This window comes from Galeopterus variegatus, unplaced genomic scaffold (genome assembly GCF_000696425.1).
Source record: "Galeopterus variegatus unplaced genomic scaffold, G_variegatus-3.0.2 Scaffold6861, whole genome shotgun sequence".
In the NCBI taxonomy this organism is placed as follows: Eukaryota; Metazoa; Chordata; class Mammalia; order Dermoptera; family Cynocephalidae; genus Galeopterus; species Galeopterus variegatus.
Window position 1 is genome coordinate 10,217 of NW_007732972.1, and position 17,575 is coordinate 27,791.

Sequence of the window (17,575 nt, forward strand, 5' to 3'; positions counted from 1 at the left end):
TTTTTTGTCAACAATACAGTCAAGTATCTTGATTCTGTTGTATATGTACATTTTATACACTCTTCTGTATGATAAACAGACATTAAAAAGTATTGTGGTGCTAAAATACTTTAAAATTATTGAGGTTTACTACATATATTCATTCAATAATAGCAATAAGAAATATATTTAAAATATATATAAATGTATATAACTGAATTGCAAAATATTTGAAACCTTTCAATCGATAAAATATCCTTATCCACTTTATGTATGTGTAAAATAAATATTTCCCCTTAGCATTCCCACAGTGGTTCAGATTATTCAGTTGTAAATTTGTGAATATATCTCCTTGGTGTCTTCAAAGTTGTTAGGGTTACTTAGCGGTGATGTATGTGAATATATCTCTTTGTTGTTCCCATAGTGGTTCAGGTTATTTTGTTGTGGTATATGTAAATATAAATCCTTGTTGTTTTCAACCTGTGAGAGTTCGTTGTGGCTAGTCATATAGTACATGTGCCTCCATGATGATCTGGAGTCACAAGTTATGTTGTTGACTAGAACAGGTGTTCTCTTCCTCTGTTTCCTGCAATTTGAGTGTTACTCAATTAGAGAATACTGCTTATTAGAGAATATATTGCCTTCCCAGGGAGGAAGTGTTATTTTATTAATTGAAATTTATTTTGGAAGTAATTAAGATTTTATTAAAATTAAGATTAGTATTTCATATATGCATAAGCACCTAAGGAGTCAGAAAGTATCTGGCAATAATATAGATACATTTTAGAAAATGGAACAAAAACTAATATCATATGTTGTTTATATGTTCTATATTACCCATAGAGTTAAAATACAGGAGGCTTTTATATACTTTTCAAAATTTAATCATTTAATACTTGAAAAAAGGAACTGTCAAATTATATAATTTCTAATTGCTTAAAAATAATTAAAGATGTCATTATGAAATGGCTATCATCTAATATTGCTTAATATAATAAGGGATTGATTTTAAAAAGTGCTTTAAAATCAAATCAGAATCTGATTGATAAAAAGCTTAGTATTATCCAAAATTTGAACATTTTTATGAGGTATTTATTGGAGGCTATTTATTACTAAAAAACAAATGCAGAGATTTTTAGCAGTGGTTTGCATAACTCTCTAAAATTATATTTTGGGACTAAATTATCATTGAAATACAAATTTTAACTTAAAATCAACGTGACACTAGAAATTTAGAAAGCAATTGGGCATTTATTTTTTAATTTAATTTAGGTATATAATTTGATTATGTAACTTCCGTGAGTTTAAAGAAATACCCTACAGAGCTTTTTAATTTATTTTCTGTCAGGAGTTCTGATTCTAACTGTTTGCTTAGTAAAGTATATGTAATTTATAATTAAAAAAATATTTTACTATGGTGTTAACATCTAAATCACATCATTACTAATATTAGTAATATTAGTATACTAATTGTTAATATTGAGCCTGTATCTTCCTCTCCCTTTTGCTCAATTACATTGAACTATCAATGCACAAGGAATTCTTAAATTGGATGAGTTGAACTTCAAATATAATATCACTGATCACCATACTCATACTGTCTTATACAACCCAATGAACATAGTCAATATTCATTCAAAAGTGGTGAGATCATGAATGTCACCACTAGAACTATTATTTTTCTTGTATTAACTGCCATAAACCTAAGGATTACATTATATATCCCAGTCCAGCTTTTTCTAGATCTGAGTAGCTCCTCTCCCAAGCTTGTTTCTTCTTTTCTTCAGGTAGTTGGGAAGTGGCCATCTTCAATGATTTAGAAGTATTCAGGATCTGCTCTTCCCTTAATGCAAAGAATATATGGTGCACTCATTTACACATACAAGAGATAAATGAAAGCCAAAGCTGAAAGTAAAATGGACATAATTTTAATGATTTTTTTTTTAATTTTGTGCATTGGATTCAAACAGCAAACTGTGTGCACTCAACTGTTATCACAATGTTGTCAAGAGGTCTGTGTCTTTACCATTTTACACACAATTGTTCAATACAGCATGTTTTCAGCCTCAAGGATACCAGGGGTGTGGCATGGTAAGCAGTGTTGGTAGTGCACCTAGCCTTTATATTATCTAACTTGAAAATATTTCTCTTCTATGATTCCTTTTTTTCTTGATAAAAATAGTTTTCACCAAACGTTGGTGGTGCACACGCACTACCATTCATGCTTGACATCACACCCCTGACAGGAACACATGTTCTTATTTTGTTGATAAAAAGTATTACAAAAATTTCCATACAAAAACTATTTTCATAGAAATCTTGCATTTCCACAAATAAACCTGAACATTTTTTTTTTTGAAAAAAAAAAAACTGCTCAAGAATTTTGTTCATTTAACATTGTGACTGTATTGGTAAATGCAGTCCACTTCAAAGTTCTCTCACATACTTTTCTATAGCTGACTGGTCCCCTTTCTCCTATCACTGAGATCTGCCCAGGTTCCATCAAGTTCATATTTAGCAGGAACAAAAGTTTGGATTGACATATCCAAATATTAGAATGAAATCTTCAGTCTTCCACATAGCCATCAATACTCAGCCCTCTTTTACAAGTTAAGACAAAGATTGCAAAACATCATTGTTTAAACTCAGAATCGCTGAACCAACTGTTGCTTTTTTATTCATGGTATAGGGTTAGGGAAAGGGTGTCGGGAGATAGATAGGGATCTGGCTGAGTTGTATGTTAAATTTCCTGCTTTGTTGAGTTTAAGAAAAACATTATTGCCCTAGTAATTGACATTTCTCTTTCAGTCAGTGACACAGACTGTCAAAATAAGAAAAAAAAAAAAGAAAAAAAAAAGAAAAGAAAGAAAAACAACTGATGAAGATCTGCCTTATATTCCATTTGCCATGGAATTCAGATTTGTTTTGCATTACTTTTTTTTTCACATCCTATGAACACATATTGTCTATTCAGATGATAATTATACTGAGTAGTTGGGGGCTAGTAACATAATCAACTCTATTATCTGGGTAGACTGTACTGTCTCTTGAAACACTACAGTTTTTGCTGATTCCAAGTAGTTTTATTCTTACGACTTTTTCACTGGTTACCCTGTTGGACATTGATATTCCATCTCCTGACAACAGTTGGGCTTCAAAAGGAGCCTGTAATTTCTCACTGGACTGCATTTGAAACAAGCCACAAAATGCACATGTAACATTCACTCAGAAGAAGGGAGGAACCCATGATAAACAGTGTAACCCCGTGTAACTTGGTTGATCCATGATGCTTGGAAATCAAGTCTAATCATTGCAACTGTTTAGATCACAGAGTCTCTAGTTCATAGACACAGCGGCATGAGGTAACTCATTTTATTTTGCACAAGTTGCATATTTCCACAGGAAATATTCTCGCTAAATTGTTTGGAAAAAAAGACGACAGTTTGTGCTTGGGTGTTTGGCCTCCCAGCTTTATGCCATGGTTTCTTTACCTGGCAACCTTCTGTCGTTAAATGTGTGCATGTTGATAACTTCTTCTGTTTTCACAATAACTGGGGCCTGTGGCTTATGTTTTAACCGACGCTGGCACTTCAGGGACATTCTCAGCTCTTCTACCATGGCACTACAGAAGGACCTCTACAGAAGAACACAGAAAAAGTGAATATTATAAAACAGATAAAATGTAGCTGTCCAAAAACAATATTATTAAAACCATTCTCAATAGACGTGTCAAACATAGAAGGCTTGAAGGTTTAAAAAAAAATCGTCATAAAAATTATAACAAATTGTTACACTTCTATTACGTAACACGTGATAATTAAAATAGTCTATCAAAGTGGGCTAGTTTAAAGAAAGTCTACACCTGACACTGAAATGAACTGCCAACTAATAATGTATATATTACAGATATATAGAACTAAATTTTCTGATGACACTATGTGAAGTTGATTAGCATAAGATAGAAATCTAACTTAAAATTGAAATACAAACATACCCAACTGTATATCGGAAATCCATTTTGATAGTTAAACAAAAATGATAATATAGGAGATGTACTACTTTTCAGATTATAACATGAGATATGCAAATTTTCTTTAAACATTGATTCTTCATTGTGCATCTCAAAACAACAAAAATAGCACTCACATAGACATAAAAATATGGAAAATAATTTCTGACATTTCATTATATCTTTTTTTGTGATTATTCCTATAAATACATTGATGATGATTAGAAACAAGTATGATTTAATCATGAAATGACAAATTGTAACACATTAAACATCCATGAACAAATATGAACTTTTTTGTCATCACTAGCTTGATAACTGAGAGCTGATAAATAATTTATCCCATGAGGGAAAAAAAAATCCTATAAATATTTCTTTTTCTTAATTCCCATCTCATTGGCAACAGATTTGTTAGAAATTCTGTATATCTGGGGGTCATTATTACAGCTCCTCAAAATTAATATTACAGAGTCATACATATGAAACAAAATTTTGTTAGTTTCTCACCCCAACTAGTTGAGATACACATGTGTCAGTTATGTATAAATCAGATTTATTGACCAACTGCATATTGTAATTGAAACTCAGATGTGCTGAGACTTAGGCTTTTTCTATGCTATAACCAAAAATGTGGACAACAGCCAAAAATGTGAAGTAAGAAAAATTTATATAACTCTATAAAGTGATATGAAAACATAATGCAATATACCTATTCAAGTATGCATGTAAAGAGTTATCTGTTGCTTTATGTTTTACTGCTTTGATGTTTATTGACTTAGGCTGATTCCAAGAGAATAAAGAATAAAACTAATACCATATATGTATATTACTTTAAAAAAATTATTTTGCTTGCATATATTTTAGGACACTCAAAATAACATTTTGAATTAGTTAGGCATCTATGTGTTCGGAAAACTAATTCAGACGAGGGGAAAGTGACTTTCTACAGCTTATTCCTGATTTCCACCAGACATCCCAGTTTTGTGATTTTGACATTGCTCTGTTACTTTCTCGTCCATCTGCAGCTGTATCCTCATTTTTCTCTGATGGCTTCCTTAAACAGTTTACTGAGTGGTCTTCCTAACTCTAACTCTACCCTATTCCTTCTCTAAAAGCTCACAATTGCTAGGATAATCTATTTTTTTGAACAACAATTATTAATAGCACTTTCTTCTCTAAGAAACATATCAAATCCAAACCTACTATTTTTCCTATCATGATTTCTCTGATCTAGCCCTCCCCCCTTTCCCTCCATCACCATCTCTCTTTCTTTTCTTGCTCTACACACACCCTTCTCTGCTTGGATCTCCAAGGTTTTTCCCCTTTGCTTCTCCTTGGTCCGGTGCCTTGGTGAGTTTGTTCATCCTTCACATCACTGCAACTTTATCCTTTACCTCAGAACAAGACTCCAGTTTTAGCTCAATTAGGAAGTACTTTCCAACTGACCAATCATAGCGTTTTCACTTGTTTCAGTTTCCCCCCTCAGTATTTTTCACTCATTGTCATGTTTTTCTATGTGGCCTCGCAGTCTTCTCTGTATCATTCACTGATGTGTGAAGAGCAGAGCTCGTGTTCTCACAGCACTGCTTGTACCGTGTTGACTGAATGAACAACAGTAGCTACACATGACCCTAAAATTTAAATTCTTATTTAACAACATCTCTAATTTAATTGTCTATAAAAGTTTTTCAGGATTGGAAGCTTAGCAAAATGCACTGTATACAAGTTATCTAATTAAATTAGGCAAAACTTTAGCATTCGCTTAATGACATTAAATTAATAAAAATAGTAATGTATTAGCACATGTAATGGGTGATGATTAAATGCTACTCATGAATTCCCCATTAACTATAGTCACTGCCATGCATTATTTATTATGTGTTAAATTATACAGTTCTGAAATTGAAGTATTATATTTCTATTAAAGGATTTACATGGCACCTGACAGCCAGTATATGGACACTGTTGCTTGTTGCTTAATACCTACTATTAGATGTACTTATTAAGAACATGATGAGAATGATGATGAAGATGGTGATGATGACAACACTGCAGAAATGGAAAAATCTGACTCCAAAAGGGGGAGGAATACATAGTCTTGAAGTAACTTAGTCTTGGCTCTCTGTTGAAACATTTAACAGAATAATTGATTAGATAATATAACAAGGTCAAAACTGCAGAAATGGAAAAATCTGACTCCAAAAGGGGGAGGAATACATAGTCTTGAAGTAACTTAATCTTGGCTCTCTGTTGAAACATTTAACAGAATAATTGATTAGATAATATAACAAGGTCAAAATTGATCTCATTGACATTTAAAAATGCTATAGGATGTGAATAATACTAATTGTTGGAAATAAGCCTTCACTTAAAACCAAAAAATTTCCAAATGTTAAATAATTTGTGACACTCTCTTCTTGGCAATCTCGATCTTTAGACATTTTGAGTATATTAATTTCAAAACAGAATAAAATAGAAAATTACTTTTTATCTATATTAAGAGTTGTCTAAGCAACTCATTTTCATAGCAAAAAAAATCTTTTAAATGTACATATAAATTCAATTATGAAATGACTCGATTTTATTTCTAAGTTGAGTATTTAGTACCCTATACTTACTTCAGACTAAAAATAAGGACACATAAAACTATTTTTAAGTAGTTTCAGATAATATTAAATTTATAATGCTGAGTAATAAAATGTAGATGAAAAACCTGCTCCAATCAAAGACAGGAATAGTTTTGTCTTCTATGTTTTGAAATGGTTTTAAGTAAATTATATTTACAAATTTAGAAAAAAATCTCAAAATTGCTAATCCTTAAGCCACCATTACCTTTATATATTTTAAAATATATATTTTATATATTTTTAAAGGCCATTAGAAAGTAAAAATTTTATTCAAGCAAACTTAATCAATCAATTGATAGAACTGATTATGTAACTTCAAAATTTCAATGTTATTTTGAGAAGTTATTAATTTTCTCTCTGAATAGGCTGAATTTTGCCTTTTTCTTTTTGACCTATCCATTTAAGTTTATGTGAAAAATTGTTTTGTATTAGGTTATTAATAAAGCCACTGTGAGACAGCAGCTTCTCTTACTTGCAGAATATTTCTAATTCATCGTAGAAATCTGATACCCTTTAGATTTGAGCAAGATTTTGGAATTAGCATAGCAAATTAAAGGACCTTAATAATATTATCAAATACTGTTCATTCATGATACTAGGGCAAACATATTTTTCCTTTTTTTAGAGTTCTGGAATGCAAATTCCATATTTTGATCTATGTAAGTATCCAAAGTTGAAACTGTACAGTTTTGTGAAATATAGTTGTTTTCTCTGCTGTATGTTGCCAAAAAATCAGAGTTTTAAATGAAGTTTTAACTTGCTATCATTTGATAGAGATAAATTGTCTTTCCTACTTCATACAAATGATTGAAATTTATTTTATTTTTTTAAATCAAACTATGAAATGTCTTTGAAAAACCCAAGTGCATGTAACAAGTGTTTCTCAGGTTGTTGTAAAAATAGTAGAAACAATAAAAGAAATGAAGAAAGGAAGGCAGAGAAGGGCAAAGGGATGGAAAAAGAGAGGGCTGGAGCATGGAAATAAAGAAAAAAAAAAAAGTTATCTTGCTTTTCAAATCACTTCTCCATAGGGGTAGCAACACATGCCTTGTGTCATTAAGGTAAGTTCCTTAGGGTGAAAGCAACAATGAAATGTTTCTGCACATTAATAAAACAGACTACAAAAAGAATATAGAAAGGCACAAGGATACTAACCATTATTAAAAACCTCTTTTAGTAAGTTTCAAAAGTTTACTAAACAGTGTCTGGATGGTATGGTGGCACTAACCAAATAGAAGATTCCTGAAAATGAAAATTTAAATCTTTGAGCTGTTAGCACGTATAATTGCATTTAAATTAGTAAAACTCTGTATAAAATCCATTATATTTAATGAGGCAACCTGTACTTACGCATCTCTAGTACTTGTAATGATAAAGATCTGGAAACCTTAAAAATATAAACTTGGCGATATTTACATTGCCTTTTTTTAAAGCTCTATTTTGTATTTTGACTAGAATAAGAAAAGATATAAGTAGTCCACAGATAAATGTTTTCAATAATATCATTATTGGTGTTACAGAATAATTTGTTCTTAATAGCTTAACTTTTAAATTTATAGGTATATTTATATGATAACATGATGTGACAGCATTTGCAGAAGCACAGATTTTTTTTTAGTATTATAAATCTAGTTGTAACCATGCTCCATATTAAACACTGACATACGTAAACTTCATTTTAAGGTTAAAAACATATTTAGCAATGTCTTTTTTTTAAAAAAAAGGAACTAAAGAAAAATAACCACTTTTTTTAACTTTTAAGCTAATCACTCTTATGTTAAATATATATGTTAATTTACTAACTGAACAAACAATAATCATAAAATATACGCTACTTTCAAGTATGCATTTAGTATTTACTTTAAAGGGAAACTCTATTTTATGAATCTTGCTGTCCTATTCTTTGATAGTATAAAATTAACTAAATGCTATTCTGATATTTATGAAGAATAATCATAATTTCCATACATTTTTTGCATACAGTCCTTACTCCAAGCCCTACTAAAATATCCTACAGCCGCTTCTATCAGATATCGTAGCTATACATTCTTATATTTATTAGCACATATCAACCAGTCTGTTTTGTTTTGTGCTTGCCACTTAAATTATTTGTTAACTAATTTGTTAACTAATTATGGATATAAATATAATTATGGATATACATATAATCCATTCTTAGACACTTTCTAATTAATTTCCGATTCCATAGGCCATTTGCCCAAGAATTATGAATCATATGTAATGGAGGCAAATCAAAACAATCACTGTGATCAATTGCAGAAAATTATCCCACATTAGATAATAACTAAACTAACTAAATAATAGCTAAAATGGAATAAAACATATCTAGAATGTAATATACAATATTACATATAACTATTGGAGTATTAAATAAGAAAATTAATTTTAACTTAACGTGACATTTAATTTTTCCTTTTGATTTATACTATTTTTAATTGGCAGCCTTTTAAAAACATCAGATAACTAATGCTATACATCAGAAGTATGAATTGACCTAAAGCCAAATAAATATAACAGTGAAGCAATGAGAGATGACAAATGACTGGCTAAAACACTCATGTTAAAAAATATATAGGAACTTTGATCTTAATATTCAGTTTTAGAGCAGCTATCATTTTGAACAAGTTATTATTTACCTAAGCTACACGGCAGTCAGAAGGGACTTCATAGGTAGGGTCTTTAGTTGTCCTACTGCTTAATCAATGTAACTTTACAGCTAGGAAAATTAGAACTTAAGAATCAAGTTATATATCTAAGGTTATGAACACAAGTATCAGAGTTAAAACAGAAACCCTGTTATCTTGACTTTTATTCTATGAATGCTTATTAAATTAGCAATGTCTCTTTAATTATGATTTTATTCTCAGCTGAGCTTTTAGCCTGGACTCCATTATTTCTAAGTGTTAATTTTTTGAATATTAAATAATAAAGTAGACAGAGAAAAATAGGGGGAAAATTTATTCTTCTCAGTGAATCAAATGAAAAAGCATACTGTGCTTTAGCATGACTTATTTTGCAATAATAAACATAATCAAAGATTAAAACATTCTCAGAAACCTTGACTCTTACAGAAAGAGTGACCCAATATGTTCAAATTGCATTTTGCAAATACAATGAGACAGAGAAAAATGGAGCATCATTATACATTACACTTCCCCTGTTTAAGCTAAAAAGAAAAAAAAAAATCAATAAATAAGGTCTGATAAATTTCAACACCACTTTAGTCAATACAACTGAGAAAGGCATTTTAAGAAAAGCAATGTTAATCATCACATTCTGGCTGGCAGTCTTAATAATACAATTTAAAAAAAAAAAAGTTATAACATCCAAATAACTAATGCTTAATACTAGAAAAGCTCTCTTTTTCCAAGGTCCAGCAGTTAAAATGTATTAGCTTTACCAGTAATAATAATTGGAATGATGTAATTACAGCTGTTTATTATATATAATTACAGCCAGTTACATGAAAAAAAAAAACCCTCTATGTACATTAACCATCTTAATTATTAAAACACTTTCATCAAGGGTTTGTAACTTTATTTATTTATGAAAAAAGTATTAAAAGACAAAGTAATTTTATCCAAAGCTAAACAAAGTTGAGTCGTGCTTTCAAGTCTTTTTAATTGAAAAACTCATGCTTAATTTCTACAAAACTGAAATAATTAGACAGAGCTTATGATTAAAGCCCACAATGTTTATCTAATTCAAACACCTAATCCACACATTTTCTTAGTATAACTTCAGGGAGAAAGCCTATTAAGAAAAATAGTTAAATATTCTATTCCTTTTGTACAGTAAAGTACAGTTTAAACAGTGTTAGAAATAGGCATCTTTGACCTTGGGAAACATACTTGATGAGACATTTATTATATTCACCTTCACAATATAGTTGATAATATTTTCACAGCTCTCAGGGTAGTTTTGTATTCAAATGAAGTACTACATTTTAAAACTCTAAAGTTATTTACAAAAATATGGTAGTAAAATTATCTGTCAAGCAACAATTTTGATTTAAAAACATTATCTGTGGGAATAAAAAGAGTATAGGTTATCAGAAAAATGACTTGAAAATCATTTGTTTACGATAATTTAATTCGGAAGTAGATTAGTGAGCCAAGTGAGGATTGGCACTTCAATATATGTACATGTAAAGATGTTTTTAAAAGTTCTTATAGAGGTCACTAATTGAAATTGGGAGACATTGCTCTCAGAGGAAGGCAGTGATGTAAAACAATACAAAATGGACTATTTGTTCAAAGTTTACTTCAAATTTTAACTTATAATGAACAACATGCTTTACAGCTAAATTACCTTACATTGAAAATTTACTTAAAACTTTTAACTCCTGAAAAGTTAAATGCAGTTAAAATTTCTTACGTTAAATACAGTTAGTGAAAAGTACAGCTATTTTGTGGTTTGTAAATGGAATTACTAGGAAAAATGTAAATATTGAAATAAAATCTCTACTGATAATTCATAACATTGTTTGAATCCCTATACCTTATTCAATAGATTCTTTTAAAAATTGTTGCTCCTTTTAGAACAAATTCTTCAACATTCTGAAAACAATTCCTTATAGGGATCTATGAACAACTGGTTTTAATTCTTCTGTTTCCAGGAAATACAGAATCAGAAAGTTTTGAAACATGTTTTCCTTATAAATACTATTTCATCCAAGATCTGGCAAGTTTGAACTCAACCTCTCTGATTTCTCTTTATCATTCCCCAAGTTGCAATGTTTCATTCATTTGTGCTTCTACTACTCTGAGTTATAGACATCTGCTACATTTGTTATTCAACTGTTAGACGAAAGAACATCTATGTGCCCTCAAAAAAAGAAAAAAAAATTTGATCGGTTCAAAAATATTATTATTTAGAGATTATCCTGGATAAGATTTACCAGTGTTTTGTAATAGAAACAACTATATTGATTAAAATGTACTATGTTCTGTAAAACACTACCACATAGTACTTAAAGTATATTTCAACCATCTTAGAGGAAAGTTAGAACAAAAATATGTGTTTACAATGGGACACCTACCTCACAAATTCAATATCTGAGCAATATTTTAATAGTACTTAAAGTATATTTCAACCATCTTAGAGGAAAGTTAGAACAAAAATATGTGTTTACGATGGGACACCTACCTCACAAATTCAATATCTGAGCAATATTTTATATATATATGTATATTTTTTATTTCTCAGACATATTTATTATATTTAGTTAAGACCTAAGTTACAAGAGAGGGAATATTTTTGACAATATTTTAAGTTTTTTTCATGGCCGGGAACTCAATAATACATGTTCAAGCAATTCAACAAAAACAATCAGTACAAGCAAATCCATTTTCAATTACATGGGAAATGATATATTTCTGAATACAAATCAGAAAAAAATATCATGCTACTATTTTGCTGAAAATCAAAAGAAGATAGAATTATATATTTTTAAAAGAAAATATTCATATGTTTAAGAAATAAGCAATTTTAAAGATAAACTAATAAGCCATAATTGTCATAAAATAGTTTTATAAAAGTTAAAATTATTATGATTGCTTATAATTTATGAGTACAAAGCTAATATGTTATTATAAATATTACCACAGAAAACAATATTTTGTATTATAAGCAGCTTATTTCAGCTATAAGTAAGTCTTAGAAGAGGAAAACAGGACCTTTCAAATAAATCTATGCACCTAAATGCACTGATGATGGTCTCAGAAATACAACAGTTTCTTGGATTGTGTAATTAGTGAAATTTAAGCAGCAGTATGTTTAAAATCAAGGAAAAGTTAAGGCAAAGAGAATATTAATTAAATTAAATTGCATTTGTTGTTACTTATTTTTTGCAGACATGTTCAGATAAGAAAAACTTTTTGAGTATATTTCCAAATGGCCAAATTATATGTTGGAAAAATAAGAAAAAATAAAGACCTATTTATTTTAAAAGTCAGAATAAATGAAAAGTAATGTATCTTCAATGCATTAATATTGGCATCAAGTTAAAGCCATTATTATAAATATTATGATACATCATCTTGTGGCTATCTGAAAGGAATGCAATTTACACTTTTTTTTTAATTTTTAAGGTCCACATATTTCAACTTTATCTTCTCTTTTCATTTTCACTCTGCCCTCATTTTAAAATAATACATTCTTTTACTACTTTTAATTATCAAACAGCTTGAAAATGTAAAAAAAGCTTTGCTCATCAAGCTCTAATCATTTCCATTAATATCTTACAATATAAGTGCTTTAAAGGGCATTTTATTTCCACCTTTAGGTAATAGTATTTACTATAATTTCATCATTATCATCATTAAAGGTAAGACTTGATTTGGAAATATATCACTTATTCATAAATTTCATATTCAGCTAAATTGTGTGTATATTGTATCTGACAGCTGACTTAGATAAAGATAGGAAGGTTCATTTGTTGTTTTTAAAAAAAAAAACACTAGAAAAGTATATGCTAAGGGAAGAACAAAAAAGGATAAAAGGGAAGAGAAAAGAGATAACAAAGCAATATTGGGCTGGAATTGTGACTAATACATTCTTGTTTACCTTCAATATGCAAAACAAAATTATTGCAGATTTGGTTCTCAACAAATATGTTTGAGTAAATAAGCAATTTCACAAGTGTTTATGCACTTTTAAAATTTAAGAAATCTAGGTTAAAGACATAAGTATGATAAGTATAAATAAACTGAATTTCTGTATGTGCTCATGCATATATTATGATAAAATCAAGAATAGCTCATGGCTAATTTTAATAAATTAAGTAAGGTGTTAAACATCTGTGTAGTACAACCCAAGAGATCTATTTCTCAAGAAAAATGAAGAATTGAATTCAAGAACTTAATTTATTACAACAAATAAAATGGGTTACTTCCAATCAATCCATAATTATTTAATTTAATATTCTGAATTATATAGAAACAGTTCTTTTTTTATGATAGACTTTTTAAAGTAGGTTTCTGAAATCAACTTTATTATTAATTTAAATGAGTGATAGGTAGATAGACAGATAGATGGATGCTATGCCACCAGGCACTGTTCAAGGCCTTGAAGATACAAACAAAAAGAATGGGTTACTTCCAATCAATCCATAATTATTTAATTTAATATTCTGAATTATATAGAAACATAGTTCTTTTTTTATGATAGACTTTTTAAAGTAGGTTTCTGAAATCAACTTTATTATTAATTTAAATGAGTGATAGGTAGATAGACAGATAGACGGATGCTATGCCACCAGGCACTGTTCAAGGCCTTGAAGATACAAACAAAAAACATTAGATCCTTGTCCTAAAAGAAAGAAGAGTCAAATAGGAAGAAAGGTACCCACAAGTTGAAACCAACAAATATGAATAAAATAGTGTGCTAAGGGACAATGGAGATGTGCAAAGGATTCATAGAGAAAAGTTATCTTGGCTTAAGGCTGGAAATGCTTTGAAATGGGCAAATACCTTTCCAACTTTCTTGAGAGAGGACAAATGTTTCTGCATGATGATAGTACCTAAAATCTGCTAAGTAAAAAAATGAGATACATGGGATACATTATTTTTTATTGAAACAGGAAATGAAAAGTGACCTCCACCTTGTAGAAATGAGCTATGCCCTGTGCCTAAATCTGTTATAGCTATTGACTAAGCAAAGCTTTCTAAACAAGTGGATGCTTAGGAGTTCACAAGGCAGAAAAATGGGCAACGTTTTGGTCCAGGCAAAAGGAAGAGGATGACCTTGGGAAACTGAAAGTAATTTAATGTGGCTAAAGTAAAGGCGCAAATTGGAGAGAGGAAAAAGATAAAACTACAACTGTGGACAAGGACAGGTCCTAAAGGGTGTCATCTGCTAAGCTAGGAAATTTGGATTTCTTTGTGGACACTATGTGGAGACTGTGAGAAGGCATTGGGAAGTGCGACTAACATGCTCATGTAATAGCAACACAGTTGTTTCTTTGCAATGTAATGTAAATGCTTTATCTGTCTCAGTCTTTAGAAAAGTACATTAATTTCCTTTTCTTAGTTTTTTAGAAAGTGATACTGGTCTGTAGAATGTCAAGAGATCTGATTGATCTCTGAAAAGTTTAACTAAACTAGTTATTTATAAAAACGAAGCAAGTTGACTTACAGAATTAAATCATCACACCCTTATTTTGGTTTTAAACAAAATGCTTGTAAAAAAGTCATGCCAGAGACATAGCCTAGGTAAATCGAAAGAACAGGACATGTAGAGAAAAGGACAATAGAATAGCACATATTGTCAAGAGGTTAATTCTTTCTTTTTTTTTAATTCAGAGCAATAACTTTATAAAAATCATTATATATGGATGATTTGAGGTTCCAACTAGAAAATCCAAATTCTTTCTATGTTTTTTGAACTTATCTTAGAAACTGACTAACCAAATATCACATTTATTAACAAATTATAGGAAAAATGGTAATTGATGAGTTAGTATTTTTCTTCTTTTGTTAGTCCTTTGGCTGTAATTTCAAACTTATTTTGATGCTATAAATAGGATTATAACATGAAAAGTATACTTAGACATAATCATCAGTCACATAAGTGCAACTCATATTTGATTTAGCCAAGTTAGCTTAAATAGCCATCCTGAATGTTGTAGGGAAATAAATTGTGTGACTGTCCGAATTTTTCAAAATATTGAATTGATCATTTCAGTGGTAGACAGATGGAGTTAAAGCATTTATAAAAACATTATTTCTTAGTGTCAAGTACTGCAGTCAAGTAAAAATGTAAAAATGCTATATTTAAAATTCTGAGTTCAAAAATGCTAAGTAATCATAACATAAATCATTAAAGACAAAAGAAGATATTTTTGTTTTCAAAAATAGTTTTAGAAGTGCAAGCACTTCAATGTATATTAGCAGAATATATCTGCCTTGCATTCCTGTATGATATTATTTTTAAAATACCACTTTCCAGCTTTATATACTTATCACTAACAGCTCATAAACCTTTTAAGTACTCACTCTGCCACATTGTCTAAAGTTAAGACGTAAAAAATGTTGAGCTTTATTTTTACAAAAGGTTTAATAAATAAAGTGCTAGAAGACTTAAAAGTGTTAGTTATTTTATGTCCAGAGCTATAAATTTACATATAAAGAGTGTCATGTACCATTTGAGTGATTTTTCTATATTCTTCATATTTATAGAAATGTGAAAATAATAGCACTAGAAATTTAGACTCTGAATGAGGTCACAAACTTCAAGAATAGAATACAAAAACATTTATACAAATGACTAAATGTATTGAAATCCCAAGAAATATTGTAATAGTTTCTATACATTTGAGGTGTACACATATTCTTATAAAGAATCTGGTGCAAGGAAATAAAGAACTCATATTGAATGGCAAAAAAGAAACCATGGTATTTTCACACATTCATTAAAGTAGAAAATTAATTGTAATTTGTAAAATGAAAGCTTTTTTTCAACTAGGAATTTATCAGACTAGAGATATATTTTTTTTTTAATTTCATTTACGCTCTAACTTGAAAGTGTTAACCAGTATTGTATCTTAAAATCCTTTTTGATCTACAAAGAACTACTTTTTCTTTCACATTACTTTCTGAATTTTGCTTCCTTCATGTTTAACTACATCCTTCCATTAAACTGATTGCAATGAATTTCAAGCAACAAATACTTCTCATTTGTCAGGTTTCAATAAGAGTAGAAATAGCCATTTGTCCTAAAGCTGGCTACAATTAAATATATTACAAATAAATTAAAAGTCATGAAGATGATTATGAATCTTTTTGTGAAATATAATTTTATATTTCACCAAATATATATTTTTTTTTCTATAATGAATGACATAAGACAATTAACAGCCACAGTTCTAAGCATTGACCTGGCTGGAAAGATCAAAAATCTTTTTTGTGTGTTTTAGTATAAAAACAGTAATTGTTTTAAATTGAAAAAAAAAAAGATATTTACCTTTTCCAATTGAGCGTTTTTTTTGGATTTATATAAAAATTCTCCCACTGCCACAAAAACTGAGAGCACTAAACCAGCTGCCAGAACAATGAAGATGCCACCAATGTTTTGGACGCCCAGAGCACTGGCCTCTTTGCTCTCCTCCTCAGGGCAACCATTGCCCCTCCACCACTTCTCCTTCATCATGTGTAGCTTGCCTTCCTCTTGCAGCTGAAGAATTGCTATGGTGATTTTGTCTCGATATGGAGAACCTAAGAATGGAGAGGATATGTTAACCATTTAAAGGAACCCAGAATTTCATAACTGAAGGTTAGTATGATGAGAGGAGGACAGACATTTCTCCAAATGCTCCAAAGTATGCCAATATTCATTTTCAGTAGAGAAAACCAACTGGAAAAAGATAGAATAGAAGTTTAATAAGATAAATCGAGGGGATAGACTTTATAGATGTTGAAGGGTAAAATGAACTTAGTTTTTATAAAGAAAATGTATCCTTTTATAAGGCAGACTCAGCTCAGAGCTCTGGAAAATAACTAACACAGTAACTAGAAATCCACAAAAGTAAATAGGATAAAGTGCAAGAATGTTTAGCTTATGTCTAGAAATTGGTCTATACTAAAACAGAGCATTGATAAAATAGTAATCTCTATTTTTAGGAAAGTTGTGGGGAAAATGGCATTTGCCAACATTAAATGCAATAATTTAAGGCAATCATGATTAATAAGCTGTATTCAATGACACCTAATACTTTGAAGATAATAGTCACTCATACTTGTTATTTGATATAAATAACAGAAGTCACGTGTTGTACAGACTTGGATCGTTCAAAAATAATTACTGCAATTCAATTCATAAATCAAGGACATTATGGCCTGACATTGTATTATTTGGTCATTTGCTTCTTTATCATTTTGTGTTTTGGGGAGAAATGTTTTTTTAATGGAGAATGCAACATAAATGAAAGTTTGTATTTATG

The 17,575-nt window shown here is 29.8% G+C and overlaps 1 protein-coding gene across 1 annotated transcript in view; it reads right to left on the reverse strand.

Annotated features, from left to right (window-relative positions):
* Positions 1-1,885: 1,885 nt before the first annotated feature.
* Positions 1,886-17,575, reverse strand: part of LOC103606817 (glutamate receptor ionotropic, kainate 2) — a 45,929-nt gene continuing 30,239 nt past the window's right edge. The window contains exons 2-3 of the mRNA XM_008591356.1: positions 16,600-16,850; positions 1,886-3,615 (exon numbers count right to left, since the gene is read on the reverse strand). Coding sequence (XP_008589578.1) covers positions 3,451-3,615; positions 16,600-16,850 — 416 coding nt within the window. The 3' untranslated portion in view covers positions 1,886-3,450. The remainder of the gene's footprint in view (positions 3,616-16,599; positions 16,851-17,575) is intronic.